The 27,068-nt window shown below is 43.7% G+C and overlaps 1 protein-coding gene across 2 annotated transcripts in view; it reads right to left on the reverse strand.

Moving 5' to 3' along the window:
- Window positions 1-15,306, reverse strand: part of LOC106604868 (Kv channel-interacting protein 1) — a 45,675-nt gene extending 30,369 nt beyond the window's left edge. Inside the window, exon 1 of one of the 2 annotated variants that reach the window (XM_014199951.2) lies at window positions 14,666-15,306. In XM_014199951.2, the coding sequence (XP_014055426.1) occupies window positions 14,666-14,753 (88 nt within the window). In that variant the 5' untranslated portion in view covers window positions 14,754-15,306. Of the gene's footprint in view, window positions 1-2,317; window positions 3,097-14,665 lie in introns of those variants that run through there. The other variant, XM_014199952.2, reaches the window with a different exon arrangement.
- Window positions 15,307-27,068: the final 11,762 nt, after the last annotated feature.

Consider the following 27,068-nt stretch of genomic DNA (forward strand, 5'->3'; position numbering starts at 1 on the left):
TTTCTTTATAGCTAGGTTTCCATCCAATTGGGGGAAAATGTTCATGTGAATATTCTAAAAGCCGCATCAATACAATATGCGCATTTTCCTCACCAGAGATGTATTTCCATCAAGTTGACTTGCAGATGAAAGGCTGTGCGTGGTGATGGAGCACACGTAAAAATCCCTTTGGTGGTTGAATTCCCATGTGTCGAATAAAAAATAAGTTAATTTAAATGGGTTTCCATCGTATTTTAAACTCTACTGATGGTTTTGTCACAAGAAATATAGTGTGCCCACTTCGGTATTTCTGAATATTCGCATGAAAATCTGTCACCAACTGGATGGAAACCTCGCTAATGTTATGGATTTTTGTTATTATCTTCTCTGGGGAAATCGTTCTTTTTGGAGGTAGTGTGTTGAGAGGTGACAGAAGATAAAGGATCATCGTTCCCTGAGGCTCCACAGAAGCAACGGCAGAGCTATGATCTCCTGCTGTACTGAATAACGGTCTCTTCATCTCTCAGCAGACCTTTGCTAATCTCCTCTTTCTCCACCTCTCTCTCTCTACCTACCTATGTTAAAGGTTCAATGCAGCCATTTTTATCTCATGATCATTTTCAACAACAAACAAAAAAATCCCCCCCCCCCACACAAAATAAATTGCTTCTTAGCAAAGAGCAATTTCTCAAGATAGAATTTTGCTACGACTGTCTGGGAGTCTTCTGAATGGGGAGGGGGAAACTGAATTCTAGCTGTTATTGGCAGAGAGGTTTAGAACTCTCTTTCTTATTGGTCTATCGCAGGCCAAAACTCCATCCCACCAAAACAGGCTGAAACTTCAGGCAGTATTGACCCATGTTGACTCCAATGCTTCCCACAGTTGTGTCAAGTTGGCTGGTAGTGGAGCTCTACTCTCAACAGCTCGTTCCGTCTCATCCCACAGATGCTCAATTGGATTGACCAATCTCTTTCTCCACCTCTCTCTATCTACCCATGCTAACCACCTCTCTTTCTCCACCTCTATCCATCTACCCATGTTAACCTCCTCTCTTTCTCCACCTCTCTCTATCTACCCATGCTAACCACCTCTCTTTCTCCACCTCTATCCATCTACCCATGTTAACCTCCTCTCTTTCTCCACCTCTCTCTATCTACCCATGTTAACCTCCTCTCTTTCTCCACCTCTATTTACCTCTGTTAATCCCTTTCCTTTCTTTACCTCTCTCCATCTTAATCACTCTTCTTCCCTCTTTTACCTATTCTCTGTCACCTCCTCTTACTCTACTCTCTCTTTGTATCCCCCTCTCATTACAAACCTCTGTTCACCTCTATCTCTCCTGCCTTTTGGGACACACACGCTGAAGCTACGTCCTGGAAGTTGAAGCGGAGGTTCTGTAAGCCTGTTATCACATGTTCTGTTTCTCAGGAGCTTGTAGCTCTGGACTGCAGGTCCAACTCTGTAGAAACTGTACCGTGTCAGCTGTGTTGATTAAATAGAGGAATAGATAATGGACAGTGTCTTTATTGTAATAGTTAATGCTCTTGTAGACCTTGTTCCTGTTGATCTAGTATTTTATAGCTCTACGTCTGGGAGTTCTATGCTCTTTAGTTCTGGGTCCACTGGTATGTGACAGAGTCAGTCTGGAGATCAGTAGACACACCACAGGCAATGGCTGACAGATTACAGTGATTTCCTCAACACAACATCTCAAAGGATTCTTCTTGTCTGGCCCCCTCTGAGGACTAGAAAGTCGCCCCTATAACCTAAAGACAAACAGACAGACAAATACGCACTCGAGCAGACAGACAGACAGGCGTGTGCGCTCACAAACACAGTTTCCTGTCCTTGTCAGACAGTGTCAGACAGTACACATGTGCTGTTTCAATGAACAGAAGGAGAGACGTTGAGGCTAGTGAATACCATCACCTTTTATAGACATCGGGACCCTCTATTTACCTTAGCAGAGTGCTATGCACACACACACACACACACACACACACACACACACACACACACACACACAAGTGCTAGCACTTGAGAAATAAGTTGCTTTTCCTCACTGTAACTTTGCTCTCCTCCGGTATCCAATATTTATTTGCACATTCACTCACACAATGTACATGTAATGACATATGCATAAACAACCTATCATGAATGGATACAGACACTAATGGATACCAGGACATATGCATCCATATGCAGTCAAACTCACGTGCATAATGTTGCCCACACACACTCACGTAAGTGGAGTACATACACCTACAACCAAGTCTCTCACACCCACAGTGAACTGGATCAGCTTACAACTCTGAGAATAAAGAACGGAGGTCTTACCTTTCCGATAGGTCCGATCCTGCTTATTGGATTGCATGGAAAAGGTCCCCATGACGAGCCCCATGTTTACGTCCGCACACGGGGTTTGTGTGTGCGATTGATTGAGTATGTGCGTGTGTGTGTGGTACAACTGATTCCGTTAAGATATGAACATGAGGCTACTGTGTGCAAGCCAGTGTCATTCCTCTTCCGTCTGACACCTACGCAGTTGTAATGCCTGTGTGTGTAAGTGTGTGTGTGTGTGTGTGTGTGTGTGTGAATGAGAGAGAGAGAGCAAATGCACTACGGAGCTACCTTTGTCTGTATGGCAACACTGACACCCCTGGGTTTACAGCCATCTGTCTCTCTCTCTTTCTAGCTCTCTCTTTCTTTCTCTCACACACTATCCCTCTCGATCTCTCTCTTACTCTCTCTCTCTGTCACTGGCTTCCTGTCATTCTATCAAGTCCTTTCACACTCTCCCCATTTTCTCTTTACATACGCCTGTTACTCCCCCTCTTTTTCCCCTCTCCGTCTCTTCCTCTCTTTGTCTGTCTCGTGGGGAGATGATGAACACACTGTTGCTTGCAGAGGAACAAGAAGCCAGACACAGTCTCCCTCTACCTCACAGGGGAAAGCTGAAAGCCCGGAAGGAGAGAGGGAAGAAAGCCTTGAGGAGAGAGGGATGCAGAAGGAATGGAGGAAAGAAAGATAAATATTCAGTTTGACGAAAAGATCCTTTGAGAATTTGACTCTAGGTAATGCAAAAAGCAGCTGAGTGAGAAACGAAGAGAGAGAAAGAGAGATATGAAGTGAGAGGGGAGGGGGCTCTTCTCAGTCCCTCTTGCTATTCCGCAGACACGCCGTCTGCCTGTTGTGAGTGGTTTTGGGATTATCTCACACATGACTGGCTTGGCGCGCGCGTGTGTGTGTGTGTTGCTTGTGTCTGTGCGTATGCAGTGTGTGTATACATGTGCATAGCGTCTGTGTACTAGTATTTCAAGTGGGTATGTGCTATCGTGTGTGTGCAGAGTGCTGATACATGCACCGATACACTGAGCCATACATGTCTGGAGTGGTGCTCATCGTTCTGTCACCACTGACCTGATACACAAGGGACTGCCTGGGACCACAATAAACCTCCTGTGTTATCACACACACCAAACCACATGGGACCACCAGTGAGTGCTCTCACACACAGAAATGGATATTAGACCAGGAGTGCTAACACACACATGCAACCACATTAGAACACTGGCATTCTGATTTACAGGAGACCCCATGGGATCACTAGTACCCACACACACCGATGCCACTACTTTGGCATTGTGATAATATAATCCAAATATATTTCATTTAGCATCCGCCTTTTATTTAAAGCGACTCAGTGATACCTGTATACATTTATGTACAGGTGTTCCCAGGAATCAAACACACTATCCTGGCGTTGCAAGCGCCATGCCCTACCAAATGAACGACAGAAATGAGGAAGTGAAACCACAAAAAAATGACCTGAAATCACAAAGGACCATTAGCATCATAGCATACACACCTCTGTGATCCCTATTAGACTTCCTGTCCTGTACTGGCAGGACTGCTACGGTATGGAGCCCTGTGAATCGACTAGAGCTTATTGAAATTCCCGGCATGACTTCACTAAAGAAAACTATTTACAGCAACGAGGTCCTCTCTAAGGCCAAGCATAAATGCCAATAACAGTCATTAGGGCAGCACTCTCATTAAACACACCGCTCCCTCAGCACCGGTAATCAATCAGAACAGGGAGAGAGAGAGAGAGAGAGAGAGAGAGAGAGAGAGAGAGAGAGAGAGAGAGGAGGGGAGGAAGAGGCAGAGGAGCTGGGAGGGGAGGAAGGAGGTGAAGATAGAAACAGGAAGGTAATGATAAGGGATGTTTTCGGGACATGCAAGAGTCATCCAACACACCCTGTCTTTCCTTCCCATTCCCTCTGCCCCGTCTCTCTGGCTCAGTGAAAGTGATATGACAGCACTTTACATCCGCCCTCACATAGAGGAGAAGCACACACTCTCTTTCTCTCTCTCTATCTCCATCTCCCTGGAATGCACAGGAGGTTTGCAAGGAATACAAAACAGTGTGTCGGATCAGACATGTCAGGCAGGGCAGCAACATTCAGGCGGCCATTCAGCACCAGCTACTCTAGCACCCGACAACAGGGCCACAACACCGAGCTTGTAACATACTGAAGTGGAAAGATAAAGCAGTGCTAGCCAGCTGGTGTTGGTTTTGTTGATCTCTTTGTTGCTTCCTGAAATAGACAGAGTAGACAGCCCAACACATTAAAATGATCTTCTCCCCCTGCTATTCGGTGTACACTCTCAGAAAAAAGGGTTCCAAAAGTGTTCTTCGGCTGTCCCCATATGAGAACCCTTTTTGGTTCCAGGTAGAACCCTCTGTGGATAGGGTTCTACATGGAACCCAAAAGGGTTTTTACCAGAAACCAAAAAGGGTTCTTCAAAGGGTTCTCCTATGAGCACAGCCAAAGAACCCTTTCAAGTTCTAGATAGCACATATGAAAATGTTGAAAGCGGTCTATCCGTGTTTGTATTCGTACTTGGGGAGAAATAAAGTACAATTAAATTCAGTATGAAGCAGTTTAGCACAGTGAAACGCTAAGCCAATCTCGGCACGTTAAGTGGAGAGCCATAAAGGTTAGTGTGGTGGGGCTTTACATATTCAGTGTTTCCACACCGTGGAATCATTCCAAAACTATTTCAAAACGGCTGTTCCTCTTCATCATCGTAAAATGTGTAGAAGTCTCTAGGATGATACAAACAAGAACAGCAAGGTTGATAAATGCCTAGAGCATTAAAGGACATTGAGGGAGAGCGAGAGTAAGAGAGGGAGAAACATGGAAGGTCAGAGAAGAAAGACTATGTAAGCACCATGGGTCGGGTGAACTAGAGAATGAGCAGCACTTCCTACTCTACGGCTGAAAAACCAACTCAATCAGAGGTATTTCAGGCCAGTATTCTAATGTGGTTGCGTGTGTGAAATTTAACTAAAGAATTGTAGGATATCTTGAACTGATTTGTTGAGGAGAAAATCTGCATTTGGTTAGGAGAAAATGTTGAGACGGTAGATCTTACTGCAGATTATGTCCTGGCATGTCACAATATAAGAGAGACGATATCTCCCACCATCATACACATGATGTCACGTCCTGACCATGGTAAGCTGTTATTTTCTATGGTAGAGTGGTCAGGATGTGACAGGTGTTTTTCTATGTTTTGTATTTCTATGTTTAGGTTCTAGTTTTCTATTTCTATGTTGTTGTTTTTTGGGATGATCTCCAATTAGAGGCAGCTGGTCCTCGTTGTCTCTAATTGGAGATCATACTTAAGTAGGGGTTTTTTCCACCTGTGTTTGTGGGTAGTTGTCTTCTGTTTAGTTTTCTGTACCTGACAGAACTGTTGGCTTGTTTTGATTTTGTCCAAGTATTTCATAGTGGAATAAATCATGAGCACTCAACACGCTGCACCTTGGTCACCTCTCTACGCCAGCTGTTACACATGAGCCCTTGTAGATTGAATTTCTCCGTTGTAGCTATTGTTTACTTTTGTGTATTATTTGCCATGTATAATTGTTTCTGTTGATATACATGTTATTATTGCTCCAAGCCAATAATTAAAGCATTTATTTAAATGATGTGAGGGGGAGGGTGAGGCAGAGGGGCTGGGAGGGGAGGAGGGAGGTAGAGATAGCAACAGGAAGGTAATGATAAGTGACGTTTTTGGGATATGCAAGAGTCATCCACCACACCCTGTCGTTCCTTCCCATTCCCTCTGCCCCCTGTCTCTCTGGCTCAGTGAAAGTGATATGACAGCACTTTAGATCCACCCTCACATAGAGAAGCACACACTCTCTTTCTCTCTCTCTTCTCTCTCCATCTCCCTGGAATGCACAGGAGGGTGGCAAGGAATAAAAAACAGTGTGTCTGATCAGACGTGTCAGGCAGGGCAGCAACATTCAGGCGGCCATGCAGCACCAGCCACAACACTGAGCGTGTAACATATTGAAGTGGAAAGATAAAGCAGTGCTAGCCAGCTGGTATTGGTTTTGTTGATCTCTTTGTTACTTCCTAAAATAGACAGAGTAAACAACCCAACACATAAAAATTCTCTTCTTTGGTATTCCTCTGTGGAATAATGTGTCTCTGGTACTGATGAACAGAGTTAAAGACACAGAGTTCTCCACGCTTCTGTTGAGTTTGGAGGTACTGTGACATAGTTCCACTGAATGTCACAGCCTAGTCCTGGAATCAAAATAGACAGAGAGCCACCTTGCAGACAGACTGGGATTAAATATTTTCTTTTCCATATGCCATATGAATATTTTACACACACCATTACCCTACCTCAGGGGTCCACCTGCCATGCACCTTGTGTGAGTGTGTGTGTATGGGGAGAGGGGCGGGGCGGTATTCTATCACCTTATTCCTTTACATATGGGACATGTTAGCAAAGCATTCAACTGCGCAGCTCCCAACCATTACTTTGCTCCGCTCATTTTTCTCTCGATCCTGACTAGTCTACCAGTCCCTGCCGCTCAAAAACATCCTCACAGCATGATGCTGCCACCACCATGCTTCACCGTAGGAATGGTGCCAGGTTTCCTCCAGACGTGACGCTTTGCAGGCCAAAGAGTTCAATCTTGGTTTCATCAGACCAGACAATCTTGTTTCTCATAGTCTGAGAGTCCTTTAGGTGCCTTTTGGCAAACTCCAAGCGGGATGTTATGTGCCTTTTACTGAGGAGTGGCCTCCGTCTTGCCACTCTACCATAAAGGCCTGATTGGTGGAGTTCTGCAGAGATGGTTATACTTCTGGAAGGTTCTCCTATCTCCACAGAGGACCTCTGGAGCTCTGTGAGAGTGACTATCGGGTTCTTGGTCACCTCTTTGACCAAGGCCCTTCTCCCCCGATTGCTCAGTTTGGTCGGGCGGTCAGCTCTAGGAAGCGTCTTGGTAGTTCCAAACTTCTTCCATTTAAGAATGATGGAGGCCACTGTGTTCTTGGGGACCTTCAATGCTGCAGACTTTTTTTGGCACCCTTTGCCAGATCTATGCCTCGACATAATCCTGTCTCAGAGCTCTACGGACAATTCCTTCGACCTCACGCTTGGTTTTTGCTCTGACATGCACTGTCAGCTGTGGGACCTTATATAGATAGACAGGAGTGTACCTTTCCAAATCATGTCCAATCAATTGAATTTACCACAGGTGGACTCCAATCAAGTTGTGGAAACATCTCAAGGATGATCAATGGAAACAGGATGCACCGGAGCTCAATTTCGAGTCTCATAGTAAATTGTCTGAATACTTAAAGTATTTCTTTTTTTTTTTTAATCATATTTGCAAAAAATTCTAAAAAGCTGTTTTCGCTTTGTCATTATGGGGTATCAGACTGCTGAGGAAATGTTTTTTTTTAATACATTTCATAGAAGAAGGCTGTAAAGTAAAAAAAAACGTGTAAAAAGTCAAGGGTTCTGAATACTTTCTGAAGGCATTGTAACCTCAGCTGGCCTACAATATTCTTCCCACCTGCATGCACGTGACACATGTCCAAATCTTTTGCATTTATAAAACTGAAGGGGTTTGTGCACCAAGCTCTTACTGGGTATCACATAAAGCCTAGCTTTACATGAGAAGGAAGAGACTTCATCTGGATCTCCCAGGTAACATTGATCTAAACCCTCACTCTGACTAAAAACACAACTTGACATCTTTTGTTTCCTTTCTTTTTAGCAGCTGTCGTCCACTCATTCTCACTCTCTGTTCTCTCATCTTCAGCCGACTCGCCATCAGTTTCAAACAGAACATTAGTTTCTGCCATCTTCCCACCCTCTGACTAGTGCCATGTTGCCATTAAATGCTGCTCTAAATGGTGAAACCCTAAATGTCCAGCAGGTGTCATCATAACCAAAACAAAATGGGGTTTCTATAAACAACATATATATTTGATAAATTATGTTATATACACAATTCAACACATTTTCTTTTCCAACAATGTCTCCTACAATATGAAAAAAAGCAAATGGCCAATAAGTAAGGTCTCTTCTTCTATACTATTAATAAAGACATATGTCACTTTGCGGAAGCTTTAATCCATTTTTTTTTTATTTCACCTTTTTTTAAACAGATAGGCTAGTTGAGAACAAGTTCTCATTTACAACTGCGACCTGTCCAAGATAAAGCAAAGCAGTGCACCACAAACAACAGAGTTACACATGGAATAAACAAACAGAGTCAATAACACAATAGGAAAAAAAGTCTATATACAGTGTTTTCAAATGAGGTAAGATAAGGGAGGTAATGCAATAAATAGGCCATAGTGGCAAAATAATTACAATTTCGCAATTAAACCCTGGAGTGATAGATGTGCAGAAGATGAATGTGCAAGTAGAGATACTGGGGTGCAAAGGAGCAACAACAAAAAAACAGTATGGGGATGAGGTAGTTGGATGGGCTATTTACAGATGGGCTATGTACAGGTGCAGTGATCTGTGAGCTGTTCTGACAGCTGGTGCTTAAAGTTAGTGAGGGAGATATGAGTCTCCAGCTTCAGTGATTTTTGCAATTCGTTCCAGTCATTGGCAGCAGAGAACTGGAAGGAAAGGCGGCCAAAGGAAGAATTGGCTTTGGGGGTGACCAGTGAAATATACCTGCTGGAGCGCTTGCTATGGGTGGGTGCTGCTATGGTGACCAGTGAGCTGAGATAAGGCGGGGCTTTACCTAGCAAAGACTTATAGATGACCTGGAGCCAGCGGGTTTGGCGACGAATATGATGCGAGGGCCAGCCAACGAGAGTATATAGGTCGCAGTGGTGGGTAGTATATGGGGCTTTGGTGACAAAACGGATGGCACTGTGATAGACTGCATCCAATTTGCTGAGTAAAATGTTGGAGGCGATTTTGTAAATGACATTGCGAAGTTGAGGATCAGTAGGATAGTCAGTTTTACGAGGGTATGTTTGGCAGCATGAGTGAAGGATGCTTTGTTGCGAAATAGGAAGACGATTCTAGATTTAATTTTGGATTGGAGATGCTAAATGTGAGTCTGGAAGGAGAGTTTACAGTTTAACCAGACACCTAGGTATCTGTAGATGTCTACATATTCTAAGTCAGAACCGTCCAGAGTAGTGATGTTAGATGGGTGGGCAGGTGCTGGTAGCGATCTGTTGAAGAGCATGCATTTAGTTTTACTTGCATTTAAGAGCAGTTGGAGGCCACGGAAGGAGAGTTGTATGGCATTGAAGCTCGCCTGGAGGTTAGTTAACACAGTGTCCAAAGAAGGGCCAGAAGTATACAGAATGGTATGCTTTTATTCTCCATGGAATTTACAGTGTCCCTGAACTTTTTGTGTTTGTGCATGCTGGATGCAAATTTCTGTGTGAAAAAGCTAGCCTTTGCTTTCCTAACTGCCTGTGTATATTGGTTCCTAACTTCCCTGAAAAGTTGCATATAGTGGGGGGCTATTCGATGCTAATGCAGTACGCCACAGGATGTTTTTGTGCTGGTCAAGATCAGTAAGGTCTGGAGTGAACCACAGGCTATATCTGTTCCTGGTTCTACATTTTTTTGAATGGGGCATGCTTATTTAAGATTGTGAGGAAAGCACTTTTAAAGAATAACCAGGCATCTTCTACTGACAGAATGAGGTCAATATCCTTCCAGGATACCCGGGCCAGGTCGATTAGAAAGGCCTGCTCGCTGAAGTGTTTTAGGGAGCGTTTGACAGTGATGAGGGGTGGTCGTTTGACCGCAGACCCATTACGGACGCAAGCAAAGGCAGTGATCGCTGAGATCCTGGTTGAAGACAGAAGAGGTGTATTTGGAGGGCAGGTTTGGGTAGGATGATATCTATGAGGGTGCCTTTCTTTACGGATTTGGGGTTGTACCTGGTAAATTCATTGATAATTTGTGTGAGATTGAGGGCATCAAGCTTAGATTGCAGGATGGCCGGGGTGTTAAGTATGTCCCAGTTTAGGTCACCTCAATTCACATATGGTGTCCAGGGCACGGCTGGGGGCAGAAGATGGTCAATAGCAAGCGGCAACGGTGAGAGACTTGTTTCTGGACAGGTGGATTTTTAAAAGTAGAAGCTCAAATTGTTTGGGCACAGACCTGGATAGTAAGACAGAACTCTGCAGGCTATCTCTGCAGTAGATTGCAACTCCGCCCCCTTTGGCAGTGTTATAGTTAGGGATGGAAAATTCAGGGTTTTTGGTGGCCTTCCTAAGCCAGGATTCAGACACGGCTAGGACATCCGAGTTGGCAGAGTGTGCTAAAGCAGTGAATAAAACAAACTTAGGGAGGAGGCTTCTAATGTTAACATGCATGAAACCAAGGCTTTATGGTTACAGAAGTCAACAAATGAGAGTGCCTGGGAATGGGAGTGGAGCTAGGCACTGCACGGCCTGGATTAACCTCTACATCACCAGAGGAGTAGGATAAGGGTACGGCTAAAGGCTATGAGAACTGGTCGTCTAGTACGTTCGGAAGTAAGAGTAAAAGGAGCAGGTTTCTGGGTGCGGTGGAATAGATTCAATGCATAATGTACAGACAAAGGTATGGTAGGATGTGAGGTACAGTGGAGGTAAACCTAGGCATTAAGTTACGATAAGAGAGGTATTGTCTCTAGAGACATCAATTAAACCAGGTGAGTTCACAGCATTTGTGGGAGGTGGGACAAGAGAGTTGGCTGAGGCATATTGAGCAGGGCTGGAGGCTCTACAGTGAAATAAGACAATAATCACTAACCAAAACAGCAATGGACAAGGCATATTGACATTAGGGAGAGGCATGCGTAGCCGAGTGATTATAGGGTCCAGTGAGTAGCCGGGCGGGCTGGAGATACGGCGATTCAGACAACTAGCGGGCAAGGGGCTAGCAGGCTAGCAGAAGGGCCTTAGAGAGACGTCGCAATGGAAGAAGTCTGTTGTAGCCCCCTCGTGCGGTTACGTCAGCAGACCAGTCGTGATGGATCAGCAAGGGTCCGTGTAGTAAAAGGGTCCAGGCCAATTGGCAAAATAGCTATAGTAGCCCAAGAAATTGGCTGATGTACCTCTTCAGCTAACAGTCCGGTATGCTCTAGACAGCTAGCGGGCCGCGGCTAGCAGACTAGCAGATGGGCATTCAGGGGACGTCGCGACGGAGGAGCCTGTTGAAAAACCCCCTCGGGCGGATTACGTCGGTAGTCCAGTCGTGATGGATCGATGGGGCTCCGTATCGGCATAAAAGGGGTCCAGGCCAATTGGCAAAATAGGTATTGTAGCCCAAGGAGTGGCTGATGGACCTCTTCAGCTAGCCGGGAGATGGGCCTAGCTTCCGGGCTAATTGGTGCTTGCTTCGGGACAGAGACGTTAGCCAGGAGAAGCCAATCGGATAGCAGCTAGCTAGCTGCGATGATCCAGGTGAAGAGGTTCAGAGCTTGCGGTAGGAATCCGGAGATATGGAGAAAAATAAGTCCGATAAGCTCTGGGTTGACTGGCAGGAGTTGTCCGGGCTAAAGGTTAGCTGATGACCGCTAGCAGTGGCAAGCTGACTACTAGCTAGTAGCTAGATAGCTGGTTAGCTTCCGTTGGGGGTTCCGATTCTAAAGTAAAGTAAATAGCAGATCCATACCACATTGGGTGAGGTGGGTTGCAGGAGAGTATGTTGAATTTGGGGTTAAGAAAGATATATGCAAAGAAAAAAGATTTTAAAAGATAGATATATATACACAGGACACGACAAGACGAAGACAAAGGCGCCTGACTGCTACGCCATCTTGGATTTTAAATTGACTTACAGTAGGCTATTAGTGTGTGAATGAGTGCATTTATGTGATCTACATATCTTTTAATTGTTAACTTGTCTTTTGAGACAATGATTGTAAGCAATGATGAGCTTGCAGTCTGCACCTCATCACAATAGTAAACCAATGAGAGAAGCAGGACCTCTAGTGGTCATGAAAGGAACTGACATATCATAGCAGAGCTACACAGCTACCAGCAGAGGTCAGTGTTACTCTGTCAGTGACTGCTCAGTGAGCTAAAGCCCAGACAGACCTGGGGCCTTATTCATTAAGCCGATTCTTTTTCAAAATGTTTCTTAAACAGACGCAAACTGAACAAACGGGGAAGGACCTACATGAATTTGTCCAATATAAACTCTAGTTTTATTTGCAAATTGAAACGGTTTGCAACTGTCTGGACTAATGATTATACAATGGACGTGCTTTTTGTCCTCCGTTTGAACTGAAATTAGAAGCAATTGATAAGCAATGTGCACAAAAGAAAAATCTATATACCTACCAAAGACAAAATGTGTGTGGTGTTTTGTCTCACCCATTGCCTTTATGACCATTGTGTAATCCAATGTTCATAGATACAGACATAGCTCTTGTTCCCTGTGGAGCACTGAGATTGTGCAGAGACAGCCCAGTGAGATAGTGTGTGTGTGTGTGTGTGTGTGTGTGTGTGTGTGTGTGTGTGTGTGTGTGTGTGTGCGTGTCTGTGTGTATTTGACGTTATGCAGACCCTGGTCTCTTTCTTTTCCTAATCACTGTGTGTGAGTGTGCGCGCTTGTGCATGCCGTGCTTGTGTGTGTATGTGTCTTTGTGTGCGTGTGCATGCGTTTGTATGTGTGTGCGTGTGTGCTTTCAGCTTTTAAGGAGCCATTTGTTACACAACATAACCTCTGCAGGGCCCCCTAATGACATCATCTCAGTGTGACCTGGAGGCCAGTTTTACCCACTCTCTCAGAGTACAGAGCCAGCTTTACCACCAGTGTGTGCTGTCAAGTTTGTTGCACCCTCCAAGCACAAAGTATATTGCAGTATGCCTGTGCATGTGTGCGCACAGCCTGGTCTCATAGACTAGACGTAACATAGCAAATGTAAATCTGGGACACTCAAATTAGTATGATATGTCACATTTGGAACGTAGGGTGGTTGGGTAGGCTTATAAGGCGAACGTCTAGCAACCCTGAGGTTTTTTGCTTGAAACTCATCACAGACAACATTAGCCTTTTAGCAACTTTGATACTACTTACAACTAATTAGCATGTTAGCTAACCCTTCCCCTAACACTAACCTTAACCCCTAACCTCGCTAACGTTAGCCACCTAGCTAATGTTAGCGTTAGCCACCTAGCTAACGTTAGCCACAACAAATTGGCATTTGTAAAATAGCACACCTCTGAGTCCAGGTTGGTGTGCAGGTTGGTGTGCGTGTGTGTGTGTGTGTGCATGCTTGTGCTGTATATCCTCCAGGCTCATAATGTACTGTACAGTACTGTATTTGAGATTGAGCTCTTTGTTCTTCCTCTTGCCCTGCTTTCCTTCAACAATAGAGGCAGTGGAATGAGATAATGAATCACAATAACATGAACACGCACACAATAATACAATGAATCACAACAATAAACCCCTTCCTTTTTATCCTATAGTGAGAGCATCACTGTGTTCCCCCGCCCCGCTCTTGCGTTGCCACGCCGACATGTTATTACACACATTCATCACACACACACACACACACACACACGTTGCTCTCTATCACGTTTATCACTCCTCCGTTAGCACTCACTCCCTCCACCGCTTATTTATACAAGAATGAACATCATTCTGACAGAGATAGGGGAGGAGAGAGGGAGCGAGGGAGAGAAGGAAAGGGTGAAAGAGAGTGATAGAGTAAGATAGTGACACGAATAAAGAGAAATGGATAAAGAGAGTCGGGGAAAGGGAGATATATCGATGGCTCTATAGCAGGGATGGGCAAGTCCAGTCCTCGGGGGCCAGAGTGGTATCAGACTTTCCCCCCCATCTCAGCTAATTAAAGTAATTGCATTCTAAACTGAAGATCCTGATTATTGGAGTCAGGTGTGTTAGCTGGGCCTGGGGCAAAAGTGTGACACCATTCAGGCCCCCTAGGACTGGAGTTGCCCATCCCCACTCTATAGGATAGATGGAGCTATCCAAGAGAATCCACACAAACTCTATACAAACATACACATGTACTCAGCTGTATACAAACTCCCACACAATCTCATGCACTTACATACAGTACATACAACCCCACAACAGACACTCAAAACCAGGTACAGCAACTTAAACCCTATAAACTCCCATACACACACACACACATACTGTACAAACAGTGTATTCACTTGACCATGCTCAAACTTGTCCTTGGATGCATGCTTGCACACACACACACACACACACACACACACACACACACACACACACACACACACACACACACACACACACACACACACACACACACACACACACACACACACACACACACACACACACACACACACACACACACACACACCAGTGACATACCTTGTTTGAGAGTCCCTGTGATGAGTTTGTGCAGGGACAGGACAAACTTCACCAGTCCCTGTTTACAGCGCTTGGCACAGCCTGCCATTCTGACTCCAAGTTGGGCCAAAGCAGGCCAAGAATGGCCAAAGGGTGCCAATGTGGTCTGCAGCTGGAGGTACAGTCTATGTTTGATGTCGAAGGAGTTTATAGATATTTATTCAAGAAGATACGCAGTTCAGAGGAGGACCTCTTCTGAATCTCTCTTCCTGGGCTGAAAAAAACAGTGATCTCACCCTCTGTTTCCTGATCTCTCCCTCCGTCCCTCCCTCCGTTACATACCCCTCCTCTTTCCCCCTGAATCTTTCCAATTCTCGGTGTCTGAGAGAAAGTGAATGAGAGAGAGTGAGAGAGTCAGAAAGAAACAGACATGATTGGTAAGAGAAGTCTGATGTCAGAATCAAACTTTTGAAAATCATATATCTGGTTATGTTCCCTTACAAATGACTTCAAAAAGAAAACCTGTATAGACAATCCAGTGCGCTCTGAGCGCCAGAAATGATCCTGCTTTAGTTTAGTCCTCTTTCTTGTCTCTTTCTTCCATACTACACTTTCAGCACCACTACCGGTGGACAGCTTCTAACAATGCAGGGCAATGCACACATACTGAGATCTAACACTTGCTTTCTCTTTCTCTTTCGCTCTCTCTCTCGCTCGCTCACTCTCTCTCTCTCCCCTCCCTCTTCCCCTAGCACATACACACACAAACCCCCTGCACTGCGCTCACATATGCCTTATGCATCTCTGTATAATTCCAGTACATGACCTCACTAACAGCCTCTCCATATAGTCTCATATAATGTATAGTACCGGTCAAAAGTTTGGCCACACCTACTCATTCAAGGGATTTACATGATTGTTTTGTATTTTCTACATTGTAGAATAATAGTGAAGACATTTAAACTATTACAGTGCCTTGCAAAAGTATTCACTCCCAAAAGTATTTACTCCCAAAAGGATTCACGCATTTTTCCTATTTTGTTGCATTACAACCTGTAATTTCATGTAATGGACATACACAAAATAGTCCAAATTGGGGAAGTGAAAATTAAAAAAATTCTTCTCTCAAACAATTCAAGAAAATGTAAAACTGAGAAGTGATGGGTGCGTATGTATTCACCCCCTTTGCTATGAAGCCCCTAAATAAGATCTGGTGCAACCAATTACCTCCAGAAGTTGCATAATTAGTTAAATAAAGTCCACCTGTGTGCAATCTCGGTGTCACATGATCTGTCACATGATCTCAGTATATATACACCTGTTCTGAAAGGCCTCAGAGTCTGCAACGCCACTAAGCAAGGGGCAACACCAAGCAAGCTCCACTATAAAGACCAAGGAGCTCTCCAAACAGGTCAGAGACAAAGTTGTGGAGAAGTACAGCTCAAGGTAGGGTTATAAAAAAATATCAGAAACTTTGAAAATCCCACGGAGCACCATTATATGCATTATTAAAAAATTGAAAGAATATGGCACCACAACAAACCTGCCAAGAGAGGGCCGCCCACCAAAACTCACGGACCAGGCAAGGAGGGCATTAATCAGAGAGGCAACAAAGAGACCAAAGATAACCCTGAAGGAGTTGCAAAGCTCCACAGCAGAGATTGGAGTATCTGTCCATAGGACCACTAACTTCTTACATCTAGACGTTCCGCTAGCGGAACACCTGCTCCAATATCCAATGATGGGCGTGGCGCGAAATACAAACTCCTCGAAAATCCGAAAACTTCCATTTTTCAAACATATGACTATTTTACACCATTTTAAAGACAAGACTCTCCTTTATCTAACCACACTGTCCGATTTCAAAAAGGCTTTACAACGAAAGCAAAACATTAGATTATGTCAGCAGAGTACCCAGCCAGAAATAATCAGACACCCATTTTTCAAGCTAGCATATGTCACAAAAACCAAAACCACAGCTAAATGCAGCACTAACCTTTGATCTTCATCAGATGACACTCCTAGGACATTATGTTATACAATACATGCATGTTTTGTTCAATCAAGTACATATTTATATCAAAAACCAGCTTTTTACATTAGCATGTGACGTTCAGAACTAGCATTCCCACCGAACACTTCCGGTGAATTTACTAAATTACTCACGATAAACGTTCACAAAAAACATGACAATTATTTTAAGAATTATAGATACAGAACTCCTTTATGCAATCGCGGTGTCCGATTTTAAAATAGCTTTTTGGAATGGCCTATTCAAAGCCCAGACCTCAATCCAATTGAGAATCTGTGGTGTGACTTAAAGATTGCTGTACACCAGCGGAACCCATCCAACTTCAAGGAGCTGGAGCAGTTTTGCCTTGAGGAATGTGCAAAAATCCCAGTGGCTAGATGTGCCAACATTATAGAGACATACCCCAAGAGATTGGCAGCTGTAATTGCTGCAAAAGGTGGCTCTACAAAGTATTGACTTTCGGGGGGGGTGAATAGTTATGCATGCTCAAGTTTAATGTTTGTCTTATTTCTTGTTTGTTTCACAATAAAAAATATTTAGCATCTTCAAAGTGGTGTCTTAAAGTAATGATGGACTGTCGTTTCTCTTTGCTTATTTGAGCTGTTCTTGCCATAATATGGACTTGGTCTTTTTCCAAATAGGGCTATCTTCTGTATACCACCCTTCCTTGTCACAACACAACTGATTGGCTCAAACGCATTAAGAAGGAAAGAAATTACACAAATTATCTTTTAACAGGCACACCATTTAATTGAAAAGCATTCCAGGTGACTACCTCATGATGCTGGTTGAGAGAATACCAAGAGTGTGCAAAGCTGTCCTCAAGGCAAAGGGTGGCTACTTTAAAGACTCTGAAATGTAAAATATATTTTGATTTGTTTAACACTTTTTTGGTTGCCCCTTGATTCCATATATGTGCTATTTCATAATTTTGATATCTTCACTATTATTCTGCAACGTACAAAATAGTACAAATAAAGAAAAACCCTGGAATGATTAGGTGTGTCTAAACTTTTGACTGGTACTGTATATATATTCCATCCAGGGCATTCTCAAATTCTCAAGTCTGTACATAAGCAACAAATGTCATACACACCAAGCTTAACATCTCATTTCACTTTCAATCTGTCCTGTCTGATCAATCAACCCACCAATCACATCCATACCAGTTCTGCTGTCAATTTTTCTATCAGCCAATCATTTATAGTGACGAATTTAGCCTGTTTTCACAGGTCAGATGAGTGACCATAAAGTGTAGGCTCCGCCTCCTCCTTCTCAATCTTTCCGTTCAGACCCGGAAGCTTTCCTTCCTAAACAAACACACTTCAGCTATAGGTGAGGAAAAAGCAAGGGAGAGGGCTGAGAGAGGGGAGAGAGAGAGAGAGTTAGAGCATAGAAGAAAGGATGGAGCAGTAATCTTGTAAAATGGAGAGCTTCCATGCCTGTACTATGTATAGATACTTCTTTATTAATCCCCAAAGGGAAATCATTTCTCAACACAGCCAAGACAATAGTCATACAACACAAAGCATTTGAATGCATTTATTCATAAGACACAGGCTGGGTAATGGTCTAATAGCATTAGCACATTAGAAAATGGGGGAAAGCAGATACACAGCGGCATGAAGGAAGGGAGAAGAGGGGGAACGAAAAATAAATATACAGGAATAGCAAGTTAACAAGCGAGTGACTATTGGTTGAGAGAAAGAGCTCAGGAGAGTAGAAGCGTCGATGCCGGTGGTGCTGTATAATGTGTCCAATGCGCCATAAACTCCCATAGTTTATACATGCTCAGGCTGTGGGGCTTGCCAAGGACATAAGATCAACATCTGCATATAGACAGAACTAGCCCTGAGACGCACCTACACTAGTTTACTACCTCTGTGACTGTGACTCCTGGAGGAGAGGGGAAGGAGAGGAGAGGACGACAGGGGGGAGGAAGGAAGAGGGAAAGTGTTTGGGGGGGCTTATGGTCAGACAGATACAACAGAACAAAATTGGAAAGATTGGAACATAAGATGGGGGAGAAGAGAATGAAAGGAGATAAAGTAGTAGTGACCATTTAAGCAGAGATCTCATAATGTATGAATTAGAGGAGAGGAGGGTAGAAATAAAGAGATAGGTGGGGGAGCAGAAAGTGGATGAGTGGACGAGAACTGACGAGTAGAGTAGAGAAACGAGGAGAGATTGTTTCCATACAGCTTCTCTGTTTGCGGTTAATAACTGTGGAGATTGCTGAGAGAGGGTGAATTTGCATAAACATGTTTTCTTATTACAGCCTTCATTGTTATACCACCTTCATTGTTATTCATTAATACGATTAAGGTTACGTTTACATACCGATTCAAGGCTGTAATATGAGATAATTGCTTGTCTCTTCCCAAATTAGAAGTGGTTTTGTTTGATGTTTGTTTATGCAGGGATTAACTAGTGTTTCCATCTCTTGCCTGGCAGGAGAGAGAAAAGAGCAGCTTACCTGATTGGCACTACGCCTAATTAAGATGGAGGAAGAGAGGGAAGAAAGAAATAAGGGGATGGAGAGAGAGTGGAGTGGAAGAGAGATTGGTATTGGTATGTATTAGGATCCCCCTTAGCCGCTGCAAAAGCATCAGCTACTCTTCCTGGGGTCCACATGAAACATGACATAATATAATGTAGAGATAGAGTTTCTTCCCTTTTAATGCCAATAAAGCTTCTTGAATTGAATGGAGAGAGAAAGAAAATAAAGGGGGTGAGGGCGTGGAAAAGAGGGGGGAAATTGGCAAAGGAAAGGGTTGAAGGGGAGGGAATGGCTAAAATAAAGAGATTGTAGATTAAGAGATTGAGAGGGGGAAGAGGAGATATGAATAAAGTGGAGGGTGGTGCAAAGCGAGAGGGGAATCGGGATACAGTATATGGATGGGAAGGGGATAGGAGGAAAGAGGCAGAAGGGATTGCTTTGAATGCAGTCGATCTGTCAGAGCATTACACACACAGCTGTAAACTCAGATAGCGTCCTGCCTCTAAATATAGCACACCCTAAGATGGACAGATAAGACCAGAACAAAACAGAGGGGGGGGGGGGGATGGTGGTGTGACAGAGAATAAGAAGTTAATGCTAACACATAAACATGCAAAAGAAGCCCATCACCACAGAACAGCTTATTTACATACTCAGAACACACAAGCACACACACAAAAAAAGTTGCAAACACAAACACACTGCCCACATAGATATTGGCACTAAAACAAATTATTGCTTGAGCGAAAACATTGTAAAACAATTAGCATTTGAGTTTGACCGCCTACATGGAATAAAATAACGTCAGTAACATGAAACGTCATGTTCATTTACAGTTTCTGTCAGAAAAAGACTCCAAATCCAATTTCCATCCAGCAGGGTGTCCCAGAGGGGGAAGCCCATTTTAGGAGCTCAACAGTGGGGTGTGAGCAGCGAGCTCTGCCTGGAGAGTTGGAACTGGTGCTCCAGACACCCAGATGCAGGTTGACGTTTAGATAGGGCAGCTGCAAAGTCAAAATGTACTATATTGTAAACTTTAATTAAAACAAAAATTAGCTTTTTGGTCTTAATTTAAGGTTAGGGTTAGGCATTAGGGTTAGCAGTGTGGTTAAGGTTTAAAATCAGATCATTCTGCAGAGCTGCCCCCAGAACAAGATTCATGGCGAAAAACACTAACCTGCCACCCAGACACCAAGTCTCCATATCCCCCTCAGGACGCATCACTGTGGGTTTGATGGAGTGACAGCATCCCTGTGGGACCTCCAAAATTAAAACACCAAAGCTAACATCGCAGCTCTGCCACAAAAATGGAAGAAAGCAATCACTCAAAAGAGAGAGGAATTATTTGGTTTGTCTGCCTCCAATGAAAAATCATGCAGTACATGGCTAAAAATGACTAGTATATATCGTAAAATGTGTAAGTTTCACTTAAGTTCAAGAGGGTTGACAACTATGCGGCACACAATTCAAGATAGTTGGGAACAGATTTTTGATGTTCCAAATCAAATCAAACTTTGTCACATGTGCCGAATACAACAAGTATAGACTTTACCGTGAAATGCTTACTTACAAGCCCTTAACCAACAGTGCAGTTCAAGAAGAAGAAAATATTTACCAAGCAGACTAAAATAAAAAGTAATTATAAAAGTAACACAATAAGAATAACAAGGGTATATACAGCAGGCACCAGCACCGAGTCAGTGTGCGTGGGTACAGGTTAGTTGAGGTAATCTGTACATGTAGGTGGGGGCGAAGTGACTATGCATAGGTAACAAACAAACAGCGAGTGTACAAAAATTGTCTGGTGGCGATTTTATGAATTGTTCAGCAGTCTTATGGCTTGGGGCTAGAAACTGTTGAGGCGCCTTTTGGTCCTATAACTTGGGTGACTGGAGTCTCTGACAAGTTTATGGGCTTTCCTCTGACACCACCTATTATACAGGTCCTGGATTGCAGGAAGCTTGGCCCCAGTAATGTACTGGGCCGTTTGCACTACCCTCTGTAGGCCTTACGGTCAGATGCCAAGCAGTTGCCATACCAGGCGGGGATGCAACCGGTCAGGATGCTTTCGATGGTGCAGCTGTAGAACCTTTTGAGGATCTGGGGACCCATGCCAAATCTTTTCAGTCTCCTGAGGGGGAAAAGGTTTTGTCGTGACCTCTTCACAACTGTCTTGGTATGTTTGAACCATGATAGTTTGTTGGTGATGTGGACACCAAGGAACTTGAAACTCTCTACCCGCTCCACATCAGCCCCGTCGATGTTAATGGGGGCCTGGTCAGCCGACCTTTTCCTGTAGTCCACGATCAGCTCCTTTGTCTTGCTCACATTGAGGGAGAGGTTGTTGTCCTGGCACCACACTGCCAGTTCTCTGACCTCCTCCTTATAGGTTTACCACTGTTGTGTCGTCAGCAAACTTAATGATGGTTTTGGTAATTTTTTGGCCATGCAGTCGTGGGTGAACAGGGAATACAGGAGGGGACTAAGGGGACTAAGTACACACCCCTGAGGGCCCCAGTGTTAAGGATCAGCGTGGCAGATGTGTTGTTGCCTACTCTTACCACCTGGGGGCGGCCCGTCAGGAAGTCCAGGATCCAGTTGCAGAGGGAGGTGTTTAGTCCCAGAGTCCTTACCTTAGTGATGAGCTTTTGTCCAGGTGTGAAAGGGCAGTGTGGAGTGTGATTGAGATTGCGTCATCTGTGGATCTGTTGGGGCGGTATGCGAATTGGAGTGGGTCTAGGGTGTCCGGGAGGATGCTGTTGACGTGTGCCATGACCAGCCTTTCAAAGCACTTCATGGCTACCGACATGAGTGCTGCGGGGCAGTAATCATTTTTTAATTTTTTTTAATTTCATTTTACCTTTATTTAACTAGGCAAGTCAGTTAAGAACAAATTCTTATTTTCAATGACGGCCTAGGAACAGTGGGTTAACTGCCTTGTTCAGGGGCAGAACGACAGATTTGTACCTTGTCAGCTCGGGGATTCGAACTTTCAACTTTTCGGTTACTAGTCCAACACTCTAACCACTAGGCTACCCTGCCGCCCCTCTTTAGGCGAGTTACCTTCAGTTCCTTGTGCACAAGGACTATGGTGGTCTGCTTGAAACATGTAGGTATTACAGACTCGGTCAGGGAGAAGTTGAAAATATCAGTGAAGACAGTTGACAGTTGGTCCGCGCATGCTTTGAGTACACGTCCTGGTAATCCTTTTGGCCCAACGCTTTGTGAATGTTGACCTGTTTAAAGGTTTTGTTCACATCGGCTACTGAGAGCGTTATCACACAGTCATCCAGAACAGCTGGTGCTCTCGTGCATGCTTCAGTGTTGCTTGCCTCGAAACGAGCATAAAAGGCACTTAGCTCGTCTGGTAGGCTCGCGTCCCTGGGCAGCTCACGTCTGGGTTTCCCTTTGTAGTCCATAATAGTTTTCAAGCCCTGCCACATCCGACGGGCATCAGAGCTGGTGTAGTAGGATTCAATCTTAATCCTGTATTGATGCTTTGCTTGTTTGATGATTCGTCTGAGGGCATAGCGGGATTTCTTACAGGTAACAAGCTGCGGTTAGGAGCACTCCCTTTAAGAGTGTGCTCCTAATCTCAGCTCGTTACCTGTATAAAAGACACCTGGGAGCCAGAAATCTTTCTGATTTAGAGGGGGTCAAATACTTATTTCCCTCATTAAAATGCAAATCCTTTTATAACATTTTTGACATGCGTTTTTCTGGATTTTTTTGTTGTTCTTCTGTCTCTCACTGTTCAAATAAACCTACCATTAAAATTATAGACTGATCATTTCTTTGTCAGTGGGCAAACGTACAAAATCAGCAGGGAATCAAATACTTTTTTCCCCTCACTGTATATATAGACACCGTTCAAAAGTTTGGGGTCACTTAGAAATGCCATTGTTTTTGAAAGAAAATCAAATTTTTTGTCCATTAAAATAACATCAAATTGATCAGCAATACAGTGTAGACATAGTTAATGTCTGCAACACCACTAAGCAAGGGGCACCACCAAGCAAGTGGCACCATGAAAGACCAAGGAGCTCTCCAAACAGGTCAGGGACAAAGAAGTACAGATCAGGCTTGGGTTATAAAAAAATATTCAAAAGTTTGTACATCCCACGGAGCACCATTAAATCCATTATTAAAAATGGAAAGAATATGGCACCACAACAAACCTGCCAAGAGACGACCGCCCACCAAACTCACGGACCAGGCAAGGAGGGCATTAACCAGAGAGGCAACAAAGAGACCAAAGATAACCCTGAAGGAGATGCAAAGCTCCACAGCGGAGATTGGAGTATCTGTCCATAGGACCAGTTTATCAGTTTCCTACTGCCTGAGCTATGTTGTTGATGTAAATTGAGAAGAGCGTGGGGCCTAGGATTGAGCCTTGGGCTACTCCCTTGGTGACAGGCAGTGGCTGAGAGCTATATTTTCTGACTTTATATACTGCACTCTTTGGGAGAGGTAGTTAGCAAACCAGGCCAAAGACCCCTCAGAGACACCAATACTCATCGACCGGCCCACAAGAATGGAATGGTCTACCATATCAAAAGCTTTGCCAAGTCAATAAAAATAGCAACACAACATTGCTTAGAATCAAGCGCAATGGTGACATCATTGAGGACCTTTAAGGTTGCAGTGACACATCCATAACCTGAGTGGAAACCAGATTGCATACCGGAGAGAATACTATAGACATCAAGAAAGCCAGTCAGTTGATTATTGACAAGTTTTTCCAACAATTTTGATAAACAGGTCAAAATAGAAATAGGCCTATAACAGGATCAGCTTGATCTCCCCCTTTAAATACAGGATGAACCGTGGCTGCCTTCCAAGCAATGGGAACCTCCCCAGAAAAGAGAGACAGGTTAAAAAGGTCAGAGATAGGCCTGGCGATGATGGGGGCAGCAACCTTAAAGAAGAAAGGGTCTAAACCATCTGACCCAGATCGTTTTTTGGGGTCAGGTTTCAGGAGCTCCTTCAGCACCTTGGACTCATTGACTGCCTGCAGGGAGAAACTTTGAAGCATCAGGGATAGTCGCATTAGAAAGGGTGGGAGATGAGGAAATGTTGGACGGGCAAGGAGGCATGGCTGTGTTAAATAAGAATCCTGACTTAATGAAGTGGTGATTAAAGATCTCAGACATGTGCTTCTTGTCAGTAACAACCCCATCATCAACATTAAGTGACATGGGCAGCTGGGAGGAGGAGGGTTTATTCTCCAGGTCTTTAACCATTTTCCAGAACTTCTTGGGGTTAGACCCACAGAGAGAGAACTGTTCCTTAAAGTAACAAACTTTGGCCTTCAGGATAGCTTGAGTGAACTTTTTTCTCATTTCCCTAAATGAGAACCAGTCAGCCTGAGTATGCGTGTGCCGAGCCTTTCGCCAAATGCAATTCTTGAGGTGGAGTAATTCTGCAAGATCATGGTCGAACCAGGGGCTGAACTTGTTTTCAATTCTAATTTTCTTTATGGGGCGTGTTTGTTAACATTACCACTGAAAATATAAAAAAAGAAGGTCCAAGCATCTTCGACAGAGGGGACCAAGCTGATTCTATACCATTTTAGAGGCCAGTTCATGAAGGAAGGCTTGCTCATTAAGGTTTTTTAGCAAGCGTCTATAACAAATCAGGACAGGTCGTTTCACTGAGCAGCCATTACGAACACAGGCTGTAAAACAGTGATCACTAAGGTCATTACAGAAAACACCAGACTGTATCTATCAGTATATACTGTATAGAAAGTGTATTAGAAATGATGCAATTGTTATTTGATAGACTCCAATTATATCTCTCCCTCCTCCTCATCCCCCTCTTCTTCCACCTCCTGCCCTCCTAGGGCACCCTGCTGGCAGATGTCTGTCTGCACTGCTACACACACACACACACACACACACACACAGTATACTGTATCTGACAAAGATATGCTCTCTCTCATACAAACACACACACAGTGAGGAAAGTTCCAGAGGTGTCTGTCTGCGTCATACAGTGTGTTCCAGAATCCGTAGTGGGGCCGATGCCCAGATGTTGCCATCGTTGACAAGTACACACACACACACACACACACACACACACACACACACACACACACACACACACACACACACACACACACACACACACACACACACACACACACACACACACACACACACACACACACACACACACAAAAACTAATTATTGCTTCAGCGAAAACAACATCAGAAAACCCATTTCGCTTTGATTTTGACCCCCTACATGGAACACAATACATCAGTAACATGAAACATCATGTTCATTAACAGGTTCTGTCATAAAAGACTCCAACATCTCTCCAGCTGGGTAGCCCAGACATGCTGGAGGGGGAAGCCCATTTTTGGAGCTCGACAGTGGGGTGTGAGCAGCAAACTCTGCCTGGAGGGTTGGAACTGCAACTCCAGACACCCAGTCTCCATATCCCCCTCGGGACGCATCACTGTGGGTTTGATGGAGTGACAGTGTCCCTGTGAGACCTCCACAATTAAAACACCATAGCTAACATCGCAGCTCTGCCACAAAAATGGAAGAGGCAATCACTCAAAAGAGAAAGGAATTAATTGGTTTGTCTGCATCCAATAACAAAAAAACATACACTACATGGCTTAAAATGGCTAGTATACAGTAAATTGTAAAATATATCAGTTTCACTTAAGGTCGAGAGGTTTGACAACTATGCAGCATACAATTCAAGAGAGTTGAGAACAGATTTTTGATGTCCCAATACCATGGAATCGGGTTTATAAACTTTCGGTACTGTCCTTCAGTGGCTCACATTTAGAGTCAGGTCCAGGAGTGGTTGTTAAGTCATAATGGCTGTGTTCAGATGGACCTATAAACAGCACTGTTAGGAGAACTGAAAAACCACGGTCAATCAATGGGAAATATCATTATACTCTTAGTTAAAATATTTATTTTTAGGGCAATCTCAATAGAAACTGTAAAAATAAAGAGGTTCAAGACCCGCTTAAGACATCACAGACAAATAGAAGGATGTATTGCAAAAGGAAATAGGTTAGTCTGTGGACATTGAGGGTTAGAATTAATATAGGAATGATTGGTTGATTGGCCAATACACTTGGAGTCCAGTGCGATTTGGAAATATACTATATGTAATTGACAAATACTGTATATAAAGTTTAAGTTGTGATCCCTTGTTGATGTCACCTAAATCCACTTCAATCTGTATGGATGAAGGGGTGGAGACAGGTTAAAGAAGGATTTTTAAGCCTTGAGACAATTAAGACATGGATTGTGTATGTATGCCATTCAGGGGGTAAATGTGCAAGACAAAATATTGAAGTGCCTTTGAACGGGGTATGGTAGTACGTGCCAGGCGCACTGGTTTGAGTGTGTCAAGAATGGCAACGCTGCTGGGTTTTTCACGCTCAACAGTTTCCCATGTGTGTATCAAGAATGGTTTTACCACCCAAGGGACATCCAGCCAACTTGACACAACTGTGGGAAGCATTGGAGTCAACATGGGCCAGCATCCCTGTGGAATGCTTTGGACACCTTGTTGAGTCCATGCCCCGACGAATTGAGGCTGTTCTGAGGAGGTGCAACTCAATATTAGGAAAGTGTTCACAATGTGTTGTACACTCCATGTATATATTTATTATATACATGGAGCAAAATAATAAATAAATACATATTTCGTGTTTTTTAAAGGGGGTTAGAAATTATGCAACTAATGTTATTTGATAAACTCCAATTCTATTCTAATTTCATAGCTGATCTATCCCCTAAAAAACATACAGTTGAAGTAAACAGTTGAAGTTTACATACAGTTAGGTTGGAGTCATTAAAACTCGTTTTTCAACCACTCCTCAATTTTTTGTTAACAAACTATAGTTTTGGCAAAT

The sequence above is a fragment of the Salmo salar genome, chromosome ssa05 (assembly GCF_905237065.1).
Source record: "Salmo salar chromosome ssa05, Ssal_v3.1, whole genome shotgun sequence".
Taxonomy (NCBI): domain Eukaryota; kingdom Metazoa; phylum Chordata; class Actinopteri; order Salmoniformes; family Salmonidae; genus Salmo; species Salmo salar.